Below are 27,681 nucleotides of genomic sequence, written 5' to 3' on the forward strand. Positions count from 1 at the left end.
TGTTTCAGACCCCTCTCCCTGCAAATTGTTGGCCTATGCATTAAATTCCCTTAGTGCTCAACAGTTCTTTGCAGGGCTGCTGCTTTTTCTTTCCCTGAACTGGCTCCTTATCTCTGTCAGCATATTGTGGGATACTTTGCCCCTTGCTAGGTAATATTTATGTAGTGAAATCAAAGTCATATAAATGATGGGCTGCACATCTTGTCATGCAGTCACTAAAATTCTTTAGCAGTTACATGTGCCTTATGAAAAATATAGGCATATCAACCTGGTGAAGTGTCTGAAAAAGAGAGCAAACTAGAAGACCAATACACCTGTAGGGGACAGTCAGAATGGGAACTGAGAAAGCAAGAGGAATGTAGAAAGAGATGGGAAATGGGGAAAGGTGTAGCAAAACAAAATACTTCTCTAAGAAAAAAAAAAAAAGATGGAGAAAGAAACACTAAAAATTCATTTTCTCATGGGGGGTTTCCTGCAGGTGGACTCCTGTGGTAGATCTTTATTGAAAGGATAGCATCTGCTTTTCATAAACTGTTTTTGAGCAGTTACCTTTAAATGAATTAGCAGAGGAAGGAAGCAACATTATCTTCATTATACCTGTGGGAAACCTTAGGAACAGAGAACTGATTTGCTTAAAGTCAAACTTTCTACCAGCCAAAACAGCAATAGTGTCTTGAGTCACTCTTCACTGCTTCCCTGGCAGAGGTCTAGCTCTGCTGTGCCATCAGTTCTCAGTGTGTGCAGACTAAGACAAAATGGTTTTGCTATAAGGTTCTCGCTGCTGCTCAGCTAGGTGTGTTTACTAAGCAGAAGTGATCACTTTCTCCTTTTGTTGTCCAAATTTCATGGTACCTTTCCCATGACTCTGTAGTTTAATAATAAAAAATGCTGCTCACCACTGCTTGAAGTTTTTTAAAAATTAGTTTCCCTACAGAGTCCCAAGAAAAATATGGACCAGTTCCCAGATAGCTAATCCCATCCAGAGAGCATCCTCTGAGTGATACTGCAGGAGGCATCCCAGACAAGAGGGATATACAAAGGATCAGCACACATGGCCGTGAAAATGGCTTCCCAACAGTGTTGGCATAGCCCAGTAATTACAGGGGAGAGGGATCTGAGACATTTCTGAGTCTTTGGCATTTTTGCTTATTGAAATTTTTATTTGTCCGTTGCCTCTTACCAGTTTTCCTCAGAACTGAAGCTTGAGAAGCCACAATACGTCTGGTGGTTACTGCAGTGTCTCAGTTTGTGAGGTGCTCTGTGACCACTGGCACAAGGACCCCCACATACCCCACCAGGGCACGGCTGCTGATGGGGATGGCAGTGCAATGACCACTCTTCCCTGCTCAGATCCTGTAGCAACACAAACAAGCCTTAGAGTATTTGCAAACATTTAGGCTGTGATGGAGCCTGGGTTTGGGTGGGAATCAGTTTTCACCATGGCCAACCAATCCAACTGGTATCTGGTCCAGTCCATTGCTGGCACACACATCCCCATCTGAAATTTTAAAAAAGCGCGAAGGAAGCGAAGAGGCAACAATCAGTGGGGGCTCAGCCGCCCGTCTGCTGGCAGGTCACAGCTCACTCTGCTGTTCTACATGTGTTCGCTGCCGGTGCTAATCCCAATGGGCTGAAGCGATTTATTTTTCCATTCCCTTTTTGTAAACCATCCATTGGCAGCAGCCAAAGTCAATCAATTGCTTCCACCAGAGCTTGCAGCACAGACAACGGTCGTACAAAGCAAAGATGGTAAAAAAGTGACAGAGGGAAAGAGCGGGTGGCTGGGGACTGTGCGCACAGCCAGCTGCTGGTGGCCAGAGGTTCCATCAGCCCCACAACCTGTGACACCCCGGCGTCACTCAGTGCCAGGAATGCAGGCAGCCCCACAGCCTGCCGAGGGCTGAGGAGCATCACCTTCACAAGCAGAAACCTTCTGGTCTGGCTGAGGGGCACGTCTTGGAAAAATACACAGGACAGATGGAAATATGGGCAAAAGTCTCATGTCTGTAGAAGCAGCACTCCTTTTCCTTGAAAGCAGAGGCTATCCTGTACTCTCATTATTTTCCTTTGGGCTAGAGAGAGACTAGGAAAGGTCTGCTTCACAGAGAAGGTGGCCTCCGGTGAAACTTGGAGGGGAAGACAGTAAGCAGTCCCAAAGGATTTCCTTGCTGTTCCTTGCTGTGCTTTTACAACCAAAATACCAAAGTACAGCAGCAGTATAAAGAGGGTATGAGTGATTTCGATAATGAACTTCAGTTTTTCTCTTTTCATAAACATGAAGGTGAAGTACTTTAGAAATGACATTATCTTCTGCACTTACTGCTTATCTGCAGGACTCAGTTAAGTTCATTGCAGTGCAGAAGTGTGTTAGCTGCTTGCCCTGGGCCACCCCAAAGGCAGCTGCTGCCTCGCACTCAAATATACAATATCACTGAAGAGACGGATGGCAATTACATAAAAGATATCAGTATGACACAAGGCAGGAGGATACCTGACTTCATGGAGACTATAGAGGGAATTTAAGCAAGTAATTAATAGCTAGCAAGTTTTGATTTGGTTTTGATCCAGATATAAAACTTCAGGGTTTGAGAATTTTCAGTGAATCTTTGTGATAACAAACCAAAACCTCAGTTCTGAAATTATTCAGAAAATGCCACTGAGTATCACAGTAGAGCATGGTACTGGACTGTGCCACGCAGATGAGTCTTTGATGACACTTGTTGAACCAAGGTTTTTCAGATATTCCCCTGACACAGCTCAATCCTATAAGCATGGGCTAAAAATAAGAAACTGTACAGTTTCTTTAAACAACAGAGCACCTCTGTTCTTTTAAAATATATAAGAGAATGGGAATGTGAGCTCAGTGTGCACTATGTGAAAGTTTTGATTGACGTGAAAAGGCAGCCATGCTAGGGAGCGCATACTTTTCTCCACTGTGCTGCTTTCTTGGGCTATAATTTCATCTCATTTTGCATCCAATTTAAAGGACCTCTAGAGGTGGTTCTGCAAATGCAAGTTATGGCATCAACACAGCCCCTCAGGTTCTTTCTAAAAAAAAATTTAATTGTTGCCATTCTTGTGTTTATTTTGCCCAGTGAACAGCAGCAAGCACATAGTGAGAAAATACCGTGGACACCTCCGCACAAAGATTGAGTCTGGAGAAGGAACCATACCTGTCCGGTGTCATAACACAGCTCAGACGTGGGACGGCGTGTTGCTGGGAGAGCAGCTCATCACCATGTCCTGTACAGACAAAATCGCCAGGTACCTGATGTACATACGTCGCAAAACTCTTTGCATGTGGAAGCGAAATGTGGTGCCACAGAGGGCTATGGATGCTGGTGGGGAATAACTAGCAGGTGCTGACAAACCCTGCAGAAACAAAGACCTCCTTTGTATGCAAAAACAGGCCGTATAAATAGGATGGAACGTAAATAGGACATTTTCCCAAATTCTCCATGGGTTGTTAGTTGCTTTTTACAATGTGACAAAAATATAAACTGTCTTTGCAGCATTTTTGCCAATAGAATTTCAGTGTGCAGATAAAATACATCCACTCTGCTTTCATTGGATCATTTACCCCAAAAACTTGCAAACCAACCATCACACAGATAAACTTAGTTCGTCTACACCCTGCTGGACAAAATGCCCTAAAAGCTGCTAGGAGTATTCCAACCACTTTGAATGTCATTGTAGAACTCTCGTGTCACAGCCCCTTCTGTGGCTTTCTGCTCTGTCCCGTAAATACAACATATATTTATGTAGAATAATTGCTGTATAATAAATATTTTGTGATTATTCTGTGGTGGCACATAAACACATTCACCATTCTCAGTCTAGGGTGTTAACTAATTGCAAATGATGGCTATCCCAAACTGAAAACAGTGTGTGCATTCAGATGCATACTTACATTATACTTATGCTTATTATAGATACATTATGTGCATTAGCTATAGATACAGCTCTACGTGTAACATACATTACATTATAGCTATAAAAATGATAATGTTGTCATCAAATTATCTGCTGAAATATCATGCCTAAGAATTCAGTTAAATTATTACCTCGGCCAAGAATCTGGCCCAATTATTAAAGGCCAATATAAACACAATCTTTAAAAAAAAGTATAAAGCTTTTATTTAATGCAAATGCATAAATTCTGCTCTTAGCTTTAACCGGATGACCTACTGAAGTTAAATTAGCCTGTAGGCCTAGCAAAGCCTGCCATTTTGGCAGGAAAATGTATGACTGAACCAGCAAATGGAAATACTAACAGGCTCACAAAATCCACCCTCTGCTAAGTGTAACCATCACAACCGGTGTGTTTGCACAAAGGATAAAGAGCAACTTCTGCTATAATGTTTTCATTTATTCATAAAGAGATAACAGAAAACCCAAACTGTTTTCAGTGGATGTCCTGCACTGCTTTTAGATGCAGTTGGGTTTTCCATATTCAGACTTAGCTGGACTCAAAAAATTAAACAAATTTGAGAATGGAAATACTACACACTCTGTGGTTTTCAATGACATTAGCCAGTGAATTAAACATCAGCTTTGCAAACAGTATTATATTTTTCTATTGATGGGGATGTTGCCTGTAATGCACAGTCTCAGAAGCTGGGTTTTCTCCAAGCACGTCTGCTAAGCACTTTCACAGAAGCCATTCCTTGTGGCCACATATCTAAACAGCATTAAAGTCAGTGAAGAAACAAAGAATCTACCACAATGTTTTTCCAAGCTAAAAAAAAATATCTTTCAGCTCTCATCTTTGATATTATTATTGCAACATTGTATGAATTACTGCAATATTTATTGTTTATTTGCACAATTCAAATGGGCGTGGGATTTTCCTAGACAAAAAACCCACCGACAATCATTATTCCCTGCTTTGAACAGCAAATGTTTACTCTCACCAGGAAGAAACAGTTAAAAAAGAGGCTGAGAAAAGGGGTGGGAAAAGCAACTTCTGTAGGAATGGTGGTAGCAGTGCTGTGGCACTACAAGTGCCTTAGAAGTTTGGACACTTCCAAGAACTGCGGACTCCCTGGTCAGGTTAAGAGCTCTGGTGCAGGGAAAATGGGTAGAACAACTGTTGAAGAAAAAAGATGACGAAAGCATGGAGATTCCGAAATCGATGAAGGTTGTAAGGAAGGGGAAATGGTCATTCCTAATAAAGAGGAAGGATGAGATGGGAAATTATCATAGAAGAGATTATTTGTGGGTCTGATACGGCCAGGTCCAGTAACTAGAATTGCTGGAAACCAAACAAGAGGGACCCAAACAGAGATTATGGGGAGAAAAATTCAAAGTTAATAAAGTAGAAAGAATTAAGTTGAATATAAAGGAGAAAAAAAAAAAAAAAAAAAAAAAAAAGCAAAAGCTTTTCACTAAGGGAAACTGAGAAAGGCAAATGAAGTCCAGAGGGTACTGGGGGCATCACCATGGCATGTACTACAGGGAAGGGTGTGAAAGCTTCTAGAGAGTGCCCAAGGCTATCTATAGATGTTTGCAATCCTGGCTGCACTTGGAGGTCATGCTTTTCCCTTCCTCTCTTTCCGACAGTTATATTGTGAGAGACGGTTCTGCAATTTTATTTCCACTGGGCTCCTAATTACATACATTCATGGCATAACTTCAGTTTGGTTCACAAGTTCTGGTTTGGGGATCACTGTGCCAGTCAAAACAAAGCACTGGTAATGCAGGAAGCGTTAAAAAACTATCTCTTGCATGGCAGAAAGTAGGCAGTACCCTCAGGACTGGCCACCAGTAACAACATTGCTGGAGATTTTTAGGTGCTATAAATTTTATGTAACGCTCGGCAAAGGGTCACGATAAGAGGTTTGGTTATGGCATCTTCCATAAACTTTATGCCAAATTTCAGTTTACCACATTAAATATGATCTAAAATCAATTTTTATCCTTATTATTCTCACTAACGGGAAGAAATCAAAGGTCTCTTCACCTGACCTTTGTTTCAGCACATGTAGGGCTGGTTTCTGCCTTCTTTGCCTCTGGCCATAGAAAGTACAGGCAGGAAAATTGTTCAGCGGACAAGGAGGCTGCTGTGTGAGGGCCCTTTCCCTGCTCCTGCCCCCACTGAAGAGATCAGTAGGTGGTTCCTGTGCTGCACTTTGGGCTCCAAATATTTGCTCTACCGTGCAGACAGCTGACTTTTCAAATGTCTACTGGCGGCAGGAATCTGGTTGCACATCATCTGGACCGGACTTGCAATGAGAAAAAAGATCTCCAAAGCTGAAATTCATGTTTGTATAAGCAAGATTTGACAAAAAATTGGCTTGTATATTTTGGATTTTATTGCTTGTAAAAAACCCCTTAGGAGCACTGGGCTATTAGAGAATGTTTCCTCTTGAGCACCTAGCCAGTAGCTGCTAAACTATACATCATTTTGCATTATTTGCAAAGGACATTTCTATCAGAATATCAAAGACCCATGAACAGAGAGAGTTACTCAGAAAAGTGATTAATATTCTATAAATCATGTATCTAACGATTTATGTTCTTTCTTGCTCACAGGATAGCCATAAGCAGAGAATGGTTTAATCAGGTTTTTTTGTTATTCAAAGGCATTTAGCAATTTTTATTACTATGACCACGATTTCAAGAGAATTTGATGCTTGGTATGCATTATTTGGGCTCTGTGGCTTTGTTGAGATTGCAGGATAAACAGCCTGGTATCATATACCTACTCCCTCACTGAATTAAAGCACAAACACTTCTGGCATGAATACTCGTGTTATTTGGCTCAGGCAGGGAATTATGAGGTGAAATTCTGCAACTGCATTATGAAGAAGGTCAGACTAGATCTTGGTGGTTCCTTCTGGCTTTAAAAACCTATGCATTTATATGTGCAAATTTAAAGTTTGGGCTCTGTGAATCCCCAAATAACCCACCCTAAGAGAGTGTTAGCTTTGACACTCACAACTTCTGTGAGCCTCACAGTGCAGCTGAAATGACTTCAGCCTCTCAGTGCCATAGATTTTAGGATTAAACCTTGTTCTTCAGACCCGTATTTCATTAACTACACTAACACCCAAGATTTCAGCCTCCATTTTCCTCTGTAATGTACACTGTATACACTTCTGAAAAAGCAGCAATATCACAAGCAAAATAATTTTGAAAATGATCAGCTGTTTGGGGATAGATTTGTGTCATTTAACATTTTCTTGATGCTAATCGTAACCTATATTATGACCTTTATGTCGAGACACCACAGCCCTAAGAGAATTTAGGCTTTTTGAGGCAGCAAACCCCTTCATACAATGGGCCAAATTAAACCTCTTTTCATCTCCCTCCCTCACACTAAGGCTGGACACAGGAGCAGCTCATACCTTTGCTTATTGCAAGGTTGGTGCAATGTTAATGCTGCTGCTGGTGGAAGTCTCTACAGCTGTTGTTCAGGAGCAAAGAAAGGTTTGAAGGAAAACTGAAATATGTACACACAAGCATGCATGTGCACTCACACACACACATATTTAGGTGAAAACCAAGGATATCTCTAGAGTTCAGGTCTTCTTTGAGCATATAAATGCAATAAACAAACATTAGGAAGGTTCAGCACCAAATTCTGTCTCAGACCCTTAAAAGTGTTCAGACCAGTGAGGACTGAGAGGTGCTCAGGTTCCTATCAGCCGCAGGGATGGGATTCACAAACCCCCACCCACCCACCCTTGGTGCCCTGGGGCCACAGGGACAACAGCTCTCCATGTCCCCTTCAGTGACAGGGTCTCCAGCTGCACAAAGCCAGCCCAGCACCCAGCCTCTCCTCTCGCACTGCTGGCTTCCCGCAGCACACAAAGCGTGTACACGTATGCCAGATTTTCAGGCGATAGTTCACACAATCAAATGCATACATATATAAAATAAGAATTTCCAAATATCTCTACTTCTTATTCCTCCAGCAGAAGAAGCATGAAAGACGGAACGAAATACAAAAGACCTATGCATTTCTCTTACTCAAGTCCATCACCCCTCTGGATAGACTCCTAGGGGAAATTTGGAGTCTGCCAGGGAGTACAGAAACCACCTTCCCTTCCATATGCTTTGTTCTGTGACTCATGGGAACAGTCTGAGCTTCAGGCCAGTTTCCTTCCACCGTGACCCATCCCCTAGGCCACCATGCCCCTGATTTGTTAACACACACCTCCCTTCTGCATAAAGTTTCCCGTTCTATGCTCTGAGCTCATCGAGTTTACACATCTTGTCACCAGCACCTGGGTCCCATCTTCTTCTATGCAGAGAAGCTGGAGAAATTATTTCTCCCAGCATCAGCCAATCCAAATTAGCAGGGCGTTCTCCCCCGAACAGCTGCACAGAAAGGTTTAATGATCACCGTTGCCCGTGGTTAGGCAGGGAAGGGCAATAGTGCTGGAGCACAAGGGTTTATTTTAAAAATTAGTTCTTATCTGGGCGTCTCATTAGACACAGAGTTTTGCAGTGCTTTGCTCTTTCCCAAGACCCTCTTCCTTGGCAGAACTTAGCAAGGCGACTAGAGACCTTGTGCTATGGACAGGTCACAGCATGTTCACGCACACTGAATATTTAGCTGATGCATTTATTTTTGAGAGATGCCAGCCTCCTGTGCATCAAACTTACATCTACACACACTGATAGTGTAAAGACTTACTTGTAAATGCATGAGCTTGGGCACTTGTCCTCTTTCAGAAGTCCCCTTGCAGGGTACAGGCTTGAGGAACTTACTTCGCAGGATGCAGGACTTGGATGGAACAATTCTCACAAACACTGTCTTTATACAGCAAATAAAAGCCAGAATTCAGTGTTTATTGTGTAAGCTCTGGCCTTAAAATTGTTTTCTTACTACCACTTCTCAAAAGGTCACCTTTAAAAGACTGTGTATTTTCTTGCCACCAGGTTAACGGTCATGCACTTCCTCATGCTTCACAAAAACAGTGACGTTAAGCCCACAGGTTAAATAAGACCTTGAACATCTAAACTAAACCTCACCTGTAAAATGACACAAACAGTAACAAAGGACCTCCAAACTTCGCATTACAGCATTGCCAGTCTATTCATGTCCCATGGCTAAGGTTTGTGGATTATTTGGGCCCACGAGCTAGAGAATAGGAAGGAATCTTTATTGACAACCCATTCAGAGTATTGCAGGGTAATGTTGTTAAGTCACTGTTTCAGGATTTAGCAGTGGGAGTCTGAAGTAGCATTTCACGAGATGAGTTGAGCACATTAAGCTGTATTTAAATGCAGTATATAAAAATGCAAGACTAAAAGTCAGTGGTAGAATTTGTCATTCTTAGCTCTATTTTAGTTTTAGCCTGTTGACCAGAGCCATAACAGAAGACTGAGCCTAACAAGGTAACTCTTAAGAAACGCTACTTCAAATGCTGCATATTAATGTAAATGAAAATCAATTAACACAGCTAGATCTTCAATTAGAGATGATTTGTGCACATGATTTGTAATTCTCTCTCTTAACCCCTTTCTGCGTGACTGAGGTTTCAATTTTAATCTTTCACCACAAGTTATGTTCCAGAAAACATATATAAACCACCTACTGTTAAAATACAGATCAAAAACTAATGCACTAGTTCCAGTTTCCAAACCAATAATAGCTAAATGGTCATATAAATAGGAACACCACAGGTGTTCTGCTGAGCACAGGCCACCCTGTATAACAATTTATATCGTCTGAAGCATAGCTGGAAATACTGGTAATAGAAACCGTGGTACAGGAGGTTAACAACACCCCAAGTGGGTAAGACTTAAAGCTTTTAATAATGACCCAAAAAAAAGAGTCTTTTGTAAAAAGCCTTAACAAAGTAAGCTTTGAAATTCATCAGCAGTACTTTCTAATGGGCGAGGTCCCGAGGAGACACTTCGGCCTCACTGAGCTTCAATGGCAGGTGGACACAGCTCCCTGAGATGTTTTGAAGCGTTGCATGAATTTCTCCACATCTCAGCTTTGAGGAGCTCCAAGGGCAGCAGCACATCAGCATTCTGCTTTGAGTAACGCTGTGAGCAAAGCCATGCTGGAAATACTCAGCCAAGGGGTTCCAGGTGTCACACCACATCTCAGCGACGGGCAAGGAGCCACATGCTGACCCGAGAGAGGCTGCAGCCCTTTGCACCCCCGCGGCTTTGCCCCCGAGCCCCTTCCTCAACATTTTTACCATCCATACTTAGGCTGGCCCTGGCGGGGGGGGCACAGCCACCTCACGCGGTGCGTTGGTACTACAGCACGCAGGTGTGGGGGCTGTGATGTGGTTCCCACTTGGGGACATGCTTCCCGGCACACATCCCCGGTGGTCCCTGGCTGCCAGGAGCGTGGGGATGCACCAGTGCTCTGCGGGGGTCGCCCCCAGCCCACGCCGGCAGGGCTGGGGGAGCACAGCGTCTGGTTAAAGAAAGGCTGCCTGCTCTGGGATGCCTGCCAGCTCATAGCTGCTGTTTCTGTGGCTGACAAACAGGCAATAATACATTTATTCAAGGATTATCTATATTGAAAACTGGACACAGGATTTTGTCTTTGTAAACAGTGCAGTAATATCTGCTGTTTGAACAAAAGGAAGGGTATACTTTCCTTCCATTTAAAGCACCAGAAGCTCCTGTATTTAAGTGAAAAGGGGAGACATTTGGTTTTATTGATTCTGGTTGCTGACAGTTTTGGTTTTTTTAAATAAGATCTGTGACTAAGGGAGCAGTGGATTGATTTTCATTTTATTGGAAGAGTTATTATGAAGCGCACAGCACATAAGTTATTAGAGAGATACGTGCCCTTGAAAACAGCCCTTAAAATCTTGCACAATTAGGAAAATTCAGAATGATCCAGCATATTTCCTCATAGCGAGAAAAGTCACTTTGATATATTGAGGACCCAAAATGTAACACTGCATTGCTCTGAATAGTAATTTTATTTTGAAAAGCCACATTTGAAGAGAGCACTTTGTTACAGATGGGAACACAGCTACATTCATGGACCTAAATTAGGCTACAGAGAAATAGCTCCTTCAGAAATGGACACCCTTATTGACAGTTTCACTGTTGCTCAGACAGATCTTTCCCTATCATCTACCTGAAACGAATCCCCTAGATCTTCAGATATCAAAGAGCCGAGTCAGTACATTAACAATGTGTGTTGGTCAAGGGATGAACAAGACACAGGATAAAAGACCTTGCCCCCAGTATTTCTCACTTAAATCTATTGTTTATGCAAAGTACTGAACTGGCTGCCCTCCAAGATAGGTCTTTTTATCCACAGAAAAGAAGCAGAATGAGTAACCAAGAATTTCCCCCATCATTAATGTGCTTTGACTGTGCTCTGAAGGACAACAGGGGCAATGAAAGGGTCTTGTTTTGGCTGGTTCAGCACAGGACCCCTCTTTTCCTAGGACCTGTGCTGACTTAGTGGGACTCATGCACACACTCAAAGCTGCTTTCCAGAAAGAAACAACTGGTCAAACCTGGGCTAGACTTGAAAGCAAAGTTCCTTCTCTGCTTTCTCATCCCTCTTCTCTGAGTAGATGCTACTAGAACAGTGCTGTGTCAAACTGTGAAGCGGCCAGTGTACACGTGGAGGTGCCATCACTCTCATCCCATTTCCCCACCACCACCATGGGGGACACCAGCCTTGGCATTGCTCTACCCATCAGGCATAGCTTGGTTTTCTGCTCTGTATTATTTGTTATGTTTCTTCTCCTTTGTGTTTTTTTGGTCTGACCCCTCCACCCAACCTGCCTTGTGTCTACTTATACCTGGAAGTCAGAACCCTCCATGGCTGATATGGAAGTTTCATTGCCACCTACACCTTCCTGGGCCTTCTCTTGGGAAGGGAAAACAGAGCTGTCTCAAGGAACAACTATTGCATCCAGAAGCCATGGACTTTAGCTCAGACTTCAGCAAAACATACTGCCTTTCTGCCTTGATTCCCCAGGGTGTATAAAAATGGGGCTTTACCTCACAGCAGTATTGTGAGAATTCATTAATGTTTATGAAATGCTTACAATACATAGGGGATGGCCTGGTCATGCTTATACAATGGTTTCCAATAATCTAATTTCATTGATATATGAATCCCTTTTTACACTAGAATGAACATGTTCAGAATTAGGCAGAGAAATATCTCTAAAGAAAATGCAGGTTCTTTGCAAAGAATTTAAATTAAATAGTCATTATTACCTTGTAATTTATGATCTGAACACAATCCCCTATTTTGGTAAATAAAGCTCAGATAATTCCTTATGATGTGCATATCGCTAAAATTCAAATATTGTTGAACATATGTTGTTTTTCTGTTTAGCTGCTTTTTTCTCTCCTTCAATCAAATATACAAGGGGTTTTTTTAAGGAAATGTCAAATGTTGAAAACAACATTGATATCTTACAGGTTTCCATCTGGACGAAGACATCGCTGTCTAATTTTTTTACTCGCCTTAGAAGCTGGTCAGAGGCATAGTATCATTAGCTGAACTCAACTCTGTTTCTTAAGCCTGCATTATTAATTTTGCATCATGATAAGATATTTACCCAAAGAGGCAGCTAGTTCTTTCCTTTAAAAGTGATGTTATTTGCAGGAATGACCACACTTTTTTTTCCCCCAAATGAAGTTATGCAAATCTGATCGACTAAAGTAAATGTTTCATAAAACCAATGACTGTTTAAATTGTGGGACTAAATTGTTTGTATATAAATATTACCTTTTATATTCCATTTGAGTTTTATGTAGATGAACACATTACTTTAATGACCTGCATTTACAGAGAGAGACGGGGAGAGTCTGACTCTGAAATCCTCAGCAGCCAGATGGCTGCCTTTTCTTGCATGAGATTAAAAGATGTTTCTCATTCACAGCCCTGCTTCGGAGGCAAATTAATATAGCCAGCTAAATTGCTTGTGTTTTTGGAATAAAATTTAAAGAGAACTTTTTAAAGCAATTGGTGTCACAGGTTCCTAGAGCAGATTGCTCTCCAGGTACAGCATGCTGGTTTTAAACATTCAGTAATTAATGGAAAGTATTCCGTGTTAATTGACTGCTTCAGGAAAGGGAAATATAATGACTCCTTATTAATCATGAAAAGAGACATACAGCACGGAGGCACTGCAATAATTGCACTAACGGTTGAGAAATGTTAATTAATGAAAAGAACAATGATGTAAGAAATTAGCTACATAATGTTTGCTGCTGATGGAGATTGTGCTTTAAACACATTATTTAGCATGGCAGCCACTGGAAGTTGTCTTAAATAGCAGACACCTCTTACCCTTTCCTTCAGTGAGCTCTGGAATTCCAAATGTTGCTGGTGTTTTGGTTTTTAATGAACCAAAATATACTCTCCAAAACTACATTTTCTGAAGCATTTTCAGTTTGAACTTCTGAATTCAGATTGACAGTGTTTGACTTACATAAAAAATATTATCCAAGTGTAAGAAAGCACGTTAGTGTTTGTGTGGTGGGGAACTTCTTGTTAGATGGGCTGAGCTAAATCGGTTTGCAAAGATAACTGCATCATGACTTCTATCCCCTCTTTTAATTTTTCCACTTTTTAACCAATAACCTGTCCCCTGAAGAATTTAGAGCAAGCATCCTGTCATATTTGTGTCTAGCTTGGTGTAAAAATTCATCGGCTATTATAATGCAGAGCAGTTCTGGCAAGTAATCCAACACCAGTGGTATGGAGCTCCCAGTCATTAACAGGCTGAAGACCCCAAGGTTTCTGCCATCACACTGTTGTTGCACCTTTAAGACAGCAACAGGGTGAGACATACCCATCAGCCTGAAAACCTTAGAGCAGGTCTAACTATTGGTTACAAGTAAATTGCCTAGGAGTGTAACTCTTATTTTTCTCTTCGGGAACAGGATTTGATTCTTATGGATGTCCTTGTATCTGCATGATCATTTGTGCAAGGAAGAGTCAGCCCGTGAAGCTTTCAAGAATTATTCACAAGGGTTTTGTGGGAATTTTGGCCACCTAAGTCATGTGTTGTCTTGGCTGTTTGACTAGGGAATGGTACTAATGTATGAGAAATGGTAAATAAAGATAGAATAAAAAAAGCTCTCATTTTACGTCTACCATTGCAAGTGTAAAATTACAGGAAAAAAAAAGATTCAGCTAAAGACATGCTAAGTGAACATTCATGAAACAAAATGCTTTTATAAAGAACAGCTCTCAACAAGAGGCTTCTGTTTGCAGTAACACAAGACAGAAATACATCCCTCAAGTCAGTGGCATCACAGCAATCTAAAACCATCACAGAGGGAGAATCAGCCCGTGGGGGTACAATAACCCAACAGTGCAGTGCTTCATGCATCATAGGACAGTGACAGGAATGGTTTCATCCCTCCAAGCCACGTGCTGGCCTTTGAGGATTTTCCCAGGGCAGCTCTCTTGTGGCCGTTCCTCCACCCATGTGTTTTATTGCTCCTTTATTTCTTTTCCAGATGGAACATCCTTGGGCTCCAAGGTGCTCTCCTCAGCTCCTTCATTGAACCCATGTACTTGCACAGCATCATTGTGGGAAGCCTCTACCACACTGGTCACCTTTCCCGGGTAATGAGCCATAGAATAGAAGACATTGGTCAGCTGCCAGCGTCATACCGGCGCAATCAGCTGCTTCTCAGTGGTAAGCAAACACCTACCTGCAAGACAAATGATCCCCTCTCATCACTATTTGTGCTGGTCACCAACAGGAAAGCTTACTTGTTTGTAAGTAAACCGTTAGGTCCTGCCTTCTTTTTTTCCAGCAGAGTATGAATTTGTAGAAGGAAGAAACTGATGCATTTAAATCCAGTTCCATTTTCATATGCAGTGACCACAAAAAGGATCAGTAGTGGATATAAGCTCACTAGGAAAGCAAACACTGTACGAAGAATGCTCAAAGTGGAAAAAAGTGTTTGACTAAGTAAAAGATTCCTAAAAACTGGAGAGGAAGTTTTTAGTAAATTTTCAGTTTAACCCTCTCCCAACCTGCTCTCCCTCACCCAGCGAACATACCATGCCAGCCTTCGCATCTCTGGCGCCGTGCATGCAGCCCCCCACCCAGTGTCCCTTACTAGGAGCCCCTGCTCCTTCACCATCGTGTTTGTAGCAAACGGCCATGAGAAAAGGGCTGTTCATTCGTGCAGGAGACCCTGCTCAGCCCAGGAAGGCACGGCTGCCATCTGATGAGGCTGCTGCCTGCCGTGTGAGCATCTCCACAGTTTCCAGCTGTCTTTTGGGCTACTTTCACTGCCACGGCTTCTCCTGCCAACCTCGTGTCCCTGCCCCAAGTCTCAGGTCCTTTCTTCTCCTTTCCCCTGACTCTTACTTCCTTAACCCCCAGCAGGCAGCAGCTGTCTGGCCTCATCCCAGCAAAATCCCACAAAGTCTTGAATGCCTTCAGATCCTTATGAGACGTGTAAGTGCTAAGGGCCTCCAGTTCTGCACAGGATTAGACGTTTGTTTTACTCTTAGACTCTGATAATTGTTCTTCAGGAGGATTCACCAAGCCATTGATTGGATGTCAGGGTTACAGAGCTGGGAGGTCAGGATGCTTTAGTGGAGTACACCATTGCCTTTCAAAGTCCTCTAGGTTCCTCAGTCAGAAGACTGGGTTTTTTATCACTTATTTATTTCATGGGTTTGGGGATTGGTTTTTGTTTGTTTGTTGTTGGGTTTTTTTTAATATTTCCTTGTGACAAAGTTAGTTTGGCTGAAGCAGAAGTGATAGTTTAGCCACTGGGGAAATTCTCAGGTTCTGTGTGGTTTAGTACATCTGGCAAGTGTAATGTGCATGTACATGTTATGATGTGAGTAGGTCAAAAGCTGTTCCTTATTGGAACAGCTTGTCTCCATTTTTTAACTCTTCAGTGCAGCTAGCCAAAGACTGCGCAATGCAAGTATGCAGGAAACTGTGCTCCACGCCCCTCCTCTACCTACGTCCCCTCCTGTCCCTCCTGCCCTGGTCCAGTGTGGGCATGGCTCAGCTCCCTCTTCCCTCCTACGCCACATCATGGGAGGGAGGAAAGGACTCACAGCTGGTCAGGAAAACTCTCCCTATTTCCCAGACCTGGCTGTTATTTTGGCAACACACCCCTGTCTGCCAGAAGCCTCTGGATGTCCTGCTGGGGCAGCTGCTCTCATCCTGTGCCAGCCCTACCTCATTGTAAGTCCACCCATATATCAAGATCAAAATGACACCCACTTCCACTGTCTGCAGGATGTACAGGGGAACCACTTGACCAGTTGAAGGACTGAAAATACCATAAGGGATTTAGTCAGAGATTTCACTGCAGAACAGCTATTGCTTTGCTGGATTGGCCTTGCAGAGTAAAAGTAATGGCTCATGCTCGGCACAAGCACATATTTATGTCCAAAAGTCATTGTGAGAGATTTCAAGGGAGTTAGAAATGCATCAGAAGGCCCTTGTGTCAGTTTAAATATCTGCATGTTTCATGGCTGGCTTCCTTCTTCCCACAGGCTTCTGTTTGGAAAAGCTTTTGTTTTGCTTTCGGTTGTGTTTGTGGATTTTCTTTCGTCCAGGAGAAGCAGTGGGAGGAATCTGTCTCTCTCTGTCTACATTGTTTTTGTCTCTAAAGCCATTATTTGTAATCTTCCCTCCCCCACAAATCCCAGGGAGCCAATACTGCTTAAAAATTACATTACTAAGGCTTATGTTCATTTCTCTTACCTGAAAAACTGTGCTGACAGCATATCCAGTGACTGAGGAGATGGGCACCTCACAAAAGCCATACCAAATGCATTAGCCACCAAATCTCAGCAATGTCAGCCAGGCAAGTCCACCTCCCACACTCATCTCAGAGATCAGGCCAGCCAGGGGTTTCAAACCACAGGACTCTTTCAATTATAAGGATGCCAGTTACTTTGTCACTTGGAGCCGTACAAACATTTCAAAGGAGAGGAAAGTCATGTTGTGTGATGAGATATCCTGAGATAACATCGTTGCCCCACAGAAAAATAATCGGTGAGGTTTTCCACTCACACCAGTCCTTGCCAGGTGGAAATCCACTCATTCACTGGGATTACTTTTGGGTGTATTTTTTTAAATAAAGAAAAGCCCTGTGTCATATTTATTTCCCATTCTCTCAAGATCAAGGCTATTCTGAAGGGTATTCTGAAGAGGCATGAGGTTTTGCTGGGGGAGAGAGAATGAGGAGAGTCTTCAGTTGATAGCCCACATTATTTAAGATCATATTATTTGTACAAAAACTTTTCTTTTCCTTGCAGTTTCTACAGTCTCCTATTATACTCTTTATTATGTTGGTTTTAAGGAGGATGTTCTATATAAAGGAGATAAAATTATGTAGATTATTTGGGTGTTACCTTTCAAATCAAATCAGAACAATTATCTGTCAAAAGAAAAACATGAAAAAAGTGTTAGAAAAGGATCAAAAACAACAATTGGAGAATATATTTAGGCTCTATATTTGTGTCTGTCATGAGTCTTATGTTTTTTTCTTTAAAGCCTCTTTTCTTGCATTTAGAAAATTATGTGAAAATATCTTCTACTTACCTAAATACATGTACTTATATATGATAGCTGGGAATAGAAAGCATGCAAGCCAAACCAGCACAGAGGGTATTCCAGGTACTGGGACAAGCTCTTGGCTCTCACAGTAGTCCACGAGAGCTGAGAGAGTCCCCAGGCTGGGAAGGGGTGTAAAGCCCCCATCTGATGGGTGCCCCCTCCATGCAACCTTTCCATCTTTTCCTCTGGTCAGTGTTTTCACAACATTTTTATTCATTTACTGGCCCGTGGCAACTTTGCACGGCAGGGTGTTCGCTATCATGGTTTTTGGCACTTAAGTCCTCTAAGCTTTTGGGTGCTATCTTGACAGAGAGTAGTGCATAGTGTCAAATAGCTGATTTTGATCTGTTTGCATCTTGTTCTGTATAGAAGCGTTTGAATAGCACCAGACAGCTATCTGATTTTCAGGCTCTCAGTTTATATCCTGTTGCCTAGGTGAAATGGAGTTTCAGATGCAGACTGATCTGTTATCTCAGGGGGGAGAAAAATTGAAAGAAGTATTAATATGACATGAATGTGTTTACAAATCCAAGGTGAGGTTATGACTTAGCTGTAATTCTCTTCTACACATGGTAGCGAGTTCAGTCCCAGTGACTGACAGGATTTCTGCAGTTCCAGCTTTGCCACCAATACACAATGGTTGTGCCATATATTTTTTTTTCCCTTCAAAGGCCACCTTTCTCTCTCCGTGCATGCTCAGTCCCACCTGGCTCTTGAGCCTCCTCCCAGGGCAGAAGGGACAGGAGGAGAGCATGTCCCTCACTGACATTGTTTCCCATGGTGCTGAGAGGTCCCAGGCAGGAGGCAGGAGCTGGCAGCATCCCTGCCACAACCAGCTCTGCACAGCTCTCCACTTCTCCCATGGTCTCTCTCAAGGGCTTACCAAGATCAACATGTTTAACACAGTGATGGATGCTGCATTCCCACCAGCTCCCATCTCCTCCCATTCTGCCTGAGATCCACACGTGTTCACGGCACGCAACTGTTCTGAAAATGAGATTCCTGAGTGAGAAGGGGCAGTTTGGAAAGGAGGGGCTTTGATCTCTCTTCTTTAATCTCCTCCTCTCTGAACAGCCCTTACCAGTACTTCTCCCTCCCTGCAAAAGTTCTTTGAAACCCTTCAGCAGAAAATGCAAAGGACCTTTCTCTGTTGCCTTCCACCCAGGAGTGATGAAGGCAGGTCCCGCCAAGCTGTGCAAACCATGAGCTGTTACTGGAGCTGCTGCAGGCAGGGACTCCAGTGGGAGCTGCCATTTGGAAACAGAGACACAGCCCTGGCGCTGGCCTTGCTGTGGCAGCTGTGCCAGGCAGCTCCTGCCCACCAGCATGGTCCCCACCTGCCTGCTCACCACGGTGGCTTTTGTTGTCCAGGTTTGCAGGCTAGTGGCCCACACAGCAAATTAGTAGAGATGGACTCAACAGCTGGATCCAGACACGTCATCCAATGCCCATCTTTTCCAAAATATTCAAACTGCTTCAGGTCACTCTGTCTTTTCCAGCCTTGGAAGCTCCCACTGTTGATTCTTTGCTCCCAAAAGCACTGAGCTGGGCAAGGCAGAGCTCACTTGGTTGCATTTATCCTGAGCTGGAAAATAAACCAAGCGCTCCCTTTATTCCTCTTGTTTCCTTGGAAAGACTCATCTTTCCCTGGTTTCAGGTACAAGAAATGAGAAAGTGGCAAGACTCATGGAAAGGTTGAACTACACTAAATGGTTAAGAAGAGACGGGAATTTACCTGATTAAAAATAACTGCCTCTCAAGTACACACCCACACCTGGCCTTGCAGCCCTGATCTGCATTTAGAGCCAAGGGAGATCTCACCCACGTGGGCAGTGGACTCCAGTGTGTGATGTCCAAAACTGGCCGTGTGAATGACACAAAGGTCATACAGTTACCCCAGGTGACCAAAAGCATCATCATTGTAGGTGTCTAAAATTAAAGAAGGTGCATTCCACTTAAAAATGTCCAAAATATTGCTGTTAGGACATGAACTAGCTCTTGAAGAGATTGTTGCACCCGTACAGAGTAGGAATCTTGCATGTAGACACAAGGTGGGCAGCAAGGGTTTTCTGTGTAGGTTTGTGATGTCTACAAGGTCATTATTAACTTGGATCTAATAATCTCTCTGTGATGATGAAATGCCTGTTGTATATTTTCTCACCCACCGTTTATACCCTCTGTGATCCAGACTTCCCATCACAGTGAAGGCCTCAGCAGTTAATAGTAGATAAATATGCTGGACCATGGATATCTCACCAGAGGAACTCATGGCAAAAGTACTTTGCTGCTTAGTTCCTTTTAAAAACCAGTTATCCCGTTAAAGCCTTTCTGAACGATTTCACGCGGCGGCAGCCATCACATGGCTGTCAGTAGGATGCACTACAGTCTAATGGCTTTCCTTAGGCTAATGAAAGGTTTGCCTGCAAGGTGGAAAAAGATCTATAGGAATTGCTAAATTCTGTCCCTCTAAGGTACTCAGCCAAGTAACATTTAACCGATGGTGACAACAGCACATACAGTGCACAATGCCAGCGTGTTCGCTCAGAGATGTCTCATGTACCACAGTGACCCACCACATGTTAGCAGCCTCTGAAGGCTTTGAGCTCGAGATGTTACTGGGGTCCTTCTCTCCTGCTAGGGGTTAGCCATGCTGATGCTCGGCAGCCTGGAAAATCTCCCAGCTTCAGTGTGAACTGGATTGTGGGGAATGCTGACCTGGAGGTTATCAATGCCACGACGGGGAAGAGGACCTGTGGGAGTCCCTCACGGCTCTGCAAGCACATGTTCTTTGATCGGTGGGCAAAGCTTCACGGCAAGGTAGGTCTGATGCACTGACAGGGCACTGCTGCCAGCCCTAGGTGGGCTAGTCCTTACCCTGGAGTCAAGCCTGTTTTAGCAATTTCATGATGAAGCTGAAGCCTCCACAGGTGCCCTGCCTCCCTCCTGCTAGGGCCTAGGAGGGGATTAGGAGCTGAGAGTCTGTGGAGTCAGCTATGGGAGCTGAGAGTCCAGGGAAAGCCAAGAGCAGAAACCCAGGCAGGTTTGGAGGGAAGATGGCTGTTCTGACTGTCCTTGGTGATGAAGCCATGCTCAGACCAGCACTCAAAAGCCAAGAGAGCATTGAGCATCCATACAAGCACAGCTGGGTAATTTTTTATCCATCTCACCCCAAGTATCCCTTTGACTTTAAGGGGAGTCTTCAACTCACTAAGTCTTAGAAAGCCTGAGGGAAGTTTCTTTCATCACCTTGGAGGCATCTACCTCACTTCATTGTTCCACAGGGGTTTAGACTCCCAACCTAAACTGCTCCCAGTCTCACCTAACAAGAGTGAGATGTGCTATGGATTGCCCATTTCCCTCTTTTTCCCCATTGTCCCAGATGTGCTGATAAATCCGTACAATTCAGCTGCTCCTCTCAAGCTGCATGGCCAGGTGCTGAAGGATCTCTGATTTCATTACACTCAGCAGCAGTACAATTTAATGGCATTAAAACTACAGGTTGTACTTAATTAAAATGACCACCACCCCTTGACAGCCCTGCTTTCTCAAGGGAAGATATCCATGAACTCCCCTTATTTGAAATGACACCGAAGTCAATCTGTCCTCACGCTTCAGTTACCTCCTGCAGACAGGAGACAGTGTCAGGACAGAGAGATGGCCAAAAACTGCAGGGTGGAGCCTAGGGGTGTTAGACATATAGGAAGAAGTGTGATGTAGAATAAGAAAATTTTTTTCTTGTTATTTCTGATGCCGGAGTCACAGTTTCTGCTCTTGCCTGACCCTTCATGGAAGTGCTGGGGAAGAGAAGGACACAAACATCAAGGTGGTGAGCCTGAGCCCGTCACTTCCAGGAGGAGCAGCAGGAAAAATGGAAAGTGTCTCTTCAGCCCACTGCTTTCATGGCTACAATATTAATTTGCTATAAGGAGGCCTGTCAAGAATTGTCCTGCAGTCTATGTAGAGTGGGAGAAGATGATGAGGAGAAAAAATTGTGGCAGGGAGGTCTGGAGCCACTTCAACCTTCGAAATCATTCAGGAAGGCAAACAGCCAGGCAGGGTGGGGAGGTATGAGGACAAGCTCAAAGGGATTGTTCGGCTCTTCAGGAGACTCCAGGGAAGGAGGCTGGTGGGACTCATCCCATCCCAGGCAGAGGCATCACCTGTCTTAGGAGGGACCCTGAGCCTGGGGGTGAGCAGAAGGAACCAACCTGGGCTTCCTGCCCAGGGCTCAGTCACAGTTTGGTGGCACAGGTCACAGCCTATTTCTTGCGCAGCAGGCGGCATGGGAAGGGGGGTGAGAAACACTCCCGCTGCCCCCAAAACACAGGGATCCTCACAGGATCAAGTTGGGCAAGCTGGGCTCCAGGGCAGGCCATGGCCAGAACTGTGGCCAGGAGAGCTGGACTGCCCCTGGCTCACACCAGGGATGGGGCTGGGGTGAGCTGGAGTGAGTAACTCACGGTGAGCAGGGCACCTTGCTTTTGATGAAACTAAGCATTAGATGATAATATCATTGGTGTCCATGTCTGGGGAACAAAGGGTGGCTGGACAGAAGCCACCACCTGCCAGGCCAGCCTGTGGCCCATTGATGCCCGGGCTGGCAGCACGGTGCTCCCTGCGCTGGCTGGGGCAATGCACCCCTGGCCAAGCAGCCCCACAGTGTGCCAGCACCACGAGGGCTGGGGCAGCTCCTTTCAGGGTACACATTCACCTTTTCCTTTAATTTGTCTGCCAGTATCTCTCCTGTTTAGGCAGAAGGAAGAGAGTGCTCTTTGCTCACCAGGCTGCGCTTTGAGGGTGCATTTTCCTTCAGGATGCTATTTCCCTGCCTTGAGAGTGTGGGGCTTTCACCTGCCTGCTTGTTCTAAGGCATTTTCCAGGCTTTGGGTTTTTTCATACAATATCAAAACCTCACTGCTGTTTCGGCATGGTTAAGTCCTGGGCAGGTCAGAGGAGGTCATTTATTTAGTCCTTCTGCAGAGCGAAGGGTGCTCGCTCCTGCCCACGTGCTCCGGGTGATGAGGGGCAGTGGGCATGTGGCACTGTCCCCAAGGCAGCTCCCGGCAAATGGCTCCAGTGTCCTGGCAGAGCACATGGTTTTCCCACACCAGCACAGATCCTGATGCCTGATTTCTGCCCTGTCCTGGGCAGGTTTTGCAGCATTTCCAACCATAAGAGACTAAGGAGAGAAAAGGGGTGAGTGTGGGAGGGCACCCTCCTCCTTGTGTCTCTTGGCATTACCCTGGAAGCACCAAGCTGCTCCGCTTCCCAGGCTAAACTGAGCACATTCTTTAAAGATCCTCAGAAAGGACTTTTTTCTTTTTTTTTGTCCCTAAAAATCATCTTAACTGAGAAGTAGAGTTTTGCCTTTGTAAAATACAGCAAGATTTGCTACTGCCTATGCCCACTCCGAGGCAAAGCTCTTTACCCTGTTCCTCTTCACAATGGCTTGAAACCATGTCACAGGCATTTATTGCTTCCCTGTTTTTCTGTTGTTAAACCCAAAGCAAACACACAAAGCACAGTGATAGTTTGTTTGTTGCTTATGAAATTTAGACAGGAAGATTATACAGCTACTGAAGCCTCCTGTTTCTTTTGGCTCATCAGTTTATTTTTTTATGATTTTTTTTTTTCCCCTTCCCTGATTTTTGTTCTGCAGCTGAGCACACGAATACCAAGCCATGGAGACATGCCATCGGTGTACAGCGAGGCAAAGCTGGTGGCTCAGACATACCAGTCTGTCAAGCAGCAGCTGTTTAAAGCATTTCAGAAAGCTGGTCTGGGCACCTGGGTGAAGAAACCCCCAGAGCAAGATCAGTTCCTACTAACTGTATAAATCACTTGACACCTTTGCTACATGACTGGATCAAATCAGCTGGAGAGAAGGCTAGGCAGGATGCGTGAGCCAAGAGAACCGAAGCCGTTTGAGATCTAATAGCAACCTCCATGGGAATATTTGCTTTTAACTCTGTATTGGAAATACGTAAATAGAAATGTGTCTGATGCACTGAACTCAACTTTAGAAAACTGCTTTTTCATGATCCTTTCCCAAGAATGTACCTGCCCAAATTATAATGCCACCCCCACCAAGATTCTGCTTTTCATTGTTTATTGCTGTCGGTTATTGCTGATTTGAGGCATTAGCAGGCCACCTGTCTGATCCAAATTTGAGTGTTTTCCCTCACACATTCAGTGCAAGAGTCATTACTGAATAATGGAAAATAGTGAGCAAAGATGGAAGTACCCCAGGCACACGGCATGACAGCAGGTCTCAGAGCATCCATAACCATCCACACAAAAAAGGTGTCTAACCTCTATGCAAAAATCATCCTGTTAGCTGCCTAAATCTGGGAGAAAGAATTTGGACCTCAAAGGTATGCAGCATTTTTAAACTCAGTTTTCCACTGCTGGATCTGAGCACAAAGCCTGGTGTCAGGATTCCCTTGGTTTTCACACTTATTCCCTCCGACATCTTGGACAAACCACTTCCCACCATATCTTCAAATCTGGCTACAAGTTTGGCGTGCTGCAAATTTTAATTATCCAGGCCCAGTTCATCACACGTGCCCTTTAGACACAGCCAGGATGGAGATGCTTGCCAAGAGGGTGATTCAGCCCTACGCTGCCTGCAGAGGTGCACAGCTCCGCAGCAGCTGCTGGTGGAGACTGGTGTGGTGATGCTCCTAACTCTGGAGCTTCAGGTAGCTGCCTAAAATCAGGCAGGCTGGAGACAGGACCTAGAGCCTCAGTTTTCCAAGCTTCTGATGATCCACAGCTCTAAATTAAGTGAGTGTGAGCTCAGGATGCTCCGTACCTCTGAAAAATTGCTGAGTTGGGTAGCCACAACTAAGACATCCCAAACGAGACAGCACGTTTGATACTTGGCTCGTTCCTGCCTCAATTTCTCCACCTGTCAAATGGGGATAATAACACTTACCTGCTTCACATCTAAGGAACCTGGCAGGGTCAAAGTGCTCTGGTCATCTGCAACTGCATAAACCAGATTCTGTCAGTTTTGCAGAGTTTTACCTCCCCACATAATCCAATTGAGTTAAGTGCAGCAGATTATAACTACAGGCTTGGGTAAGGTCTTACTTCAATGGAAGAGCTTCTAGAGTCTCGCTCTGTGTAAAAGCCAAGCAGTACTATTACTCATGTTCGTCTGCAGCCTGAAAAGCAGGTGGGCTTTTTTAGTTAGGAGACGAGTATCACCCAACAGTTAAATATTTTCTTCATAAATGTGGCTGGGTCTGATAGAATCTCATCTTTGAGATATCCCAAACTTCATCAGAATGTAGAAGATACAGTCATGGGAGAACTGAGCTTTGACAGTCCCACTGCAGAACCAACCTTCAAATGCCCTGTACATTTCTTTCAGTTTTTGGTTTTTTAAATGACAGGATTTGCGGGTATATAACTACTGGTTTCTTTTTATTCCTGTGATTCTCTTTAAATCTGTATATAACATGCTGCTACTGATTTGTGATAATTGTCTTGGTATTTTCTCAGAACTGTCAAGCTGAGTTACTTTTCAAACAACACAAGGCTCATATTTTTCCATGTAATTTCCTTTACACGGGAAACTGTTCCTATCAATAAAGATAGATGCTCTTTGTATAGGGTTTATCATGTTTGGAGAGCCATATACAGTAAATACATTGTTTATTGATGCCCACAATAGAATAGCTACAGTATTTTGATGAGATTTTATTTTTAGATTATAAACTACAAGATGTATCTATAGTGTCTTGTATAAAAACAATTGTGATAAACTAGAATTTTTAAATTAGATAAAACAAAGCTCTCCCCTTCCAGAAACCTTTTCAGCAAAATAATACATTCCGTATTAACTACCAAAAATATTTAAAAATAAATCCTTAGAGTAGAAATAGTTACCAAAAAAAAAAAAAAACCCAACAAAAAAACCAACACACACAAAACAGAAACTTGAGACATTTCAATAATGGAAACATCTTGTGTTCACCACTCTCAATTCTTTGACCACTTTGTCATCTCTTCTGATTAATATTCAGAATATATTTGGCACCTTCTGGGGCTTCCCAGTGCCTCCACATGGTCCCATCCTCCAGCGCAGCTGTCACTGGTGCAGACCTTCAGCGTGACCTGGGCAGCAAACGTGCCCAGAGGGACAGTGGGCGGGCAAGGGGTCAGGCTCATGACTGGATGTGCAGGAGAAGCTGCAGGTGACAGTGGCAGTGGTGGTCCCAGGGGCTCCAGCTGCTCCCACCGAGGGAGAGAAACCACAGGGCAACCAGATAGGAGGACAAAGTTTTTCATGTGGAGATCCACAGGGCAGGGGGATCTTTTCCTCTCCAAAAAAAGAGGTCTTTATCTAGCACACAAGAGACCTCAACAGCTCCTCCTTACATCTCCCTGCCCTCATTCATCCTTCCTCAGACCTGGCATGACATTAGCTCAACTAAAGCATATAGCTCCACAGGCCAGTGTTAGAGCTACTGTGCAAACAAAACACTATGCCTGGTTATTTTTAAGGACAAAAAAGAAAGTGTGATGGAGTTGAATTATCCTTTGTTGCAAGAAACACATAAATGCAATCCTGGATTCAGCTGCCACAACAAATTTAGTATTGGGGACCAAACCGAGTCCCCACCACAAATGGGCATCAGCTGATCCCATTGAAGGCAACAGAGTTGCACCTGCTTGCACTAGGGTCTAATATGACCTTAAATGTCTACTTCTTCTCATTACGTGCAGCGACAGGGTGTGATGGGACCACATCCCAGAAGCACACGACCAACACGTAGCATTACCTGAAGGAAAGGAAAAAGTGCTCAGTAGTAATTCTTTAGTGAAGATTCTGTACATAACACGCATGAGTGAATGGCAATACTGTACTAATGGATGTACATTTGTAATATTTGTAAAAAAAAAAAAAAGAAACAAAAAAGACAACAAAAGAAAATAAATCTGAATTTACATATGTGAATTTGCTGCTAAGTTCTGTAAATTGCACTTCAGTGATACCTGATAAGTGAATGTTTCTGTTAAGTGAATAAAATGCCAAGTAAAATTGTTCTTTCACTGTTTGTTGACCATTTTTCACTGTGGCTTAGCAGTCAGTTTGAATGTGCTCCAAAATGTTAGTATGTATTATATTTACACACACCTTCTGTAGAACTACAGGCAACACATTCTTACTCAGTTTGTATTTGATACACTGTAGGAATCACACACTTCCACTGAGAGATGGATGTGCCCATTCATGTAGAAGAAGCCATACAGGGACACAGCCTTATCCTGGAAGAAGAGTGAACTGGGTTCCTCTCTAATTCGATCCCTGCAGCTCCAAGATCTTTCTTAAAAAATGTTAAGTATGTTTTTGCAAACTCACACTGCACGGGACTTGCTGCTTAAGGAAACTAATGTGACAAACAAAAGGTCAGTACATCCCTGCAGATTTCTTCTTATTGGTGGAGTGGCCTGGGTTTGTTCTTGCTTTAAACTGCCAGTGTTCAGCTACAGCAGAACAGTCACACTGAGCCCAAATGACACCATCCACACAAAAGTTTAAAATGTATTATTGTATGAGCATCACATGGTGCCTCAAGGTGATTTCCATTGGCCAGTCCTCATAGAGATCACCAGTGTTACCAAAGCCTCCAAAGCCTTCCAGAAGCACCTACTGTGAAAATATAAATAGACTAACAGTGAAAATTGCCTAAAAAGAGATTCCCCTGTCCCCCTCCTTGTGAAGATTTGGTTCCAAAATGAAATTGAGCCCGACAGCTCACAGGGAGCCCCACCAGCTGACTGGCCCTGCAGCTTTTTGCGTGGTCATGTTGACGTTCATGTTCATGTTGAAGAAGTCAGTGCTGGACCCACACAAACCATCCCATGGGTTTCATTCCTCAGCATAGCAGGGCAGGGGCTATGCATAGGTTTATTTTCAAGCTAAGACTTTGCTGCAGTTACATCTCCTTAGCTTGGTTCTATGTCTTTAGGTACTGGGGCAGGATGAAAAGAAGGAAGGAGAAGAAAGCATTCGCAGGGGGAGGATGTCTGTGTGGAAAAAGTCACCGTGACCTGACCTAATTCCACCACCCACGGTGGATTTTTGCCATGAGTAATAAAAGCAAAAAATTTTCAGTGTTTGTAAATCTCAAAGTGTGCTTGCACACATAAATTT

General features: G+C 43.7%; 1 protein-coding gene across 1 annotated transcript in view; it reads left to right on the forward strand.

Moving 5' to 3' along the window:
• Nucleotides 1-26,546, forward strand: part of ADARB2 (adenosine deaminase RNA specific B2 (inactive)) — a 320,228-nt gene extending 293,682 nt beyond the window's left edge. The window contains exons 7-10 of the mRNA XM_013296422.3: nucleotides 3,096-3,264; nucleotides 14,428-14,609; nucleotides 20,152-20,330; nucleotides 23,173-26,546. Of these exons, the coding sequence (XP_013151876.2) occupies nucleotides 3,096-3,264; nucleotides 14,428-14,609; nucleotides 20,152-20,330; nucleotides 23,173-23,349 (707 nt within the window). The 3' untranslated portion in view covers nucleotides 23,350-26,546. The remainder of the gene's footprint in view (nucleotides 1-3,095; nucleotides 3,265-14,427; nucleotides 14,610-20,151; nucleotides 20,331-23,172) is intronic.
• The last annotated feature ends 1,135 nt before the right edge of the window (nucleotides 26,547-27,681 follow it).

The sequence above is a fragment of the Falco peregrinus genome, chromosome 5 (genome assembly GCF_023634155.1).
Source record: "Falco peregrinus isolate bFalPer1 chromosome 5, bFalPer1.pri, whole genome shotgun sequence".
Classification (NCBI taxonomy): Eukaryota; Metazoa; Chordata; class Aves; order Falconiformes; family Falconidae; genus Falco; species Falco peregrinus.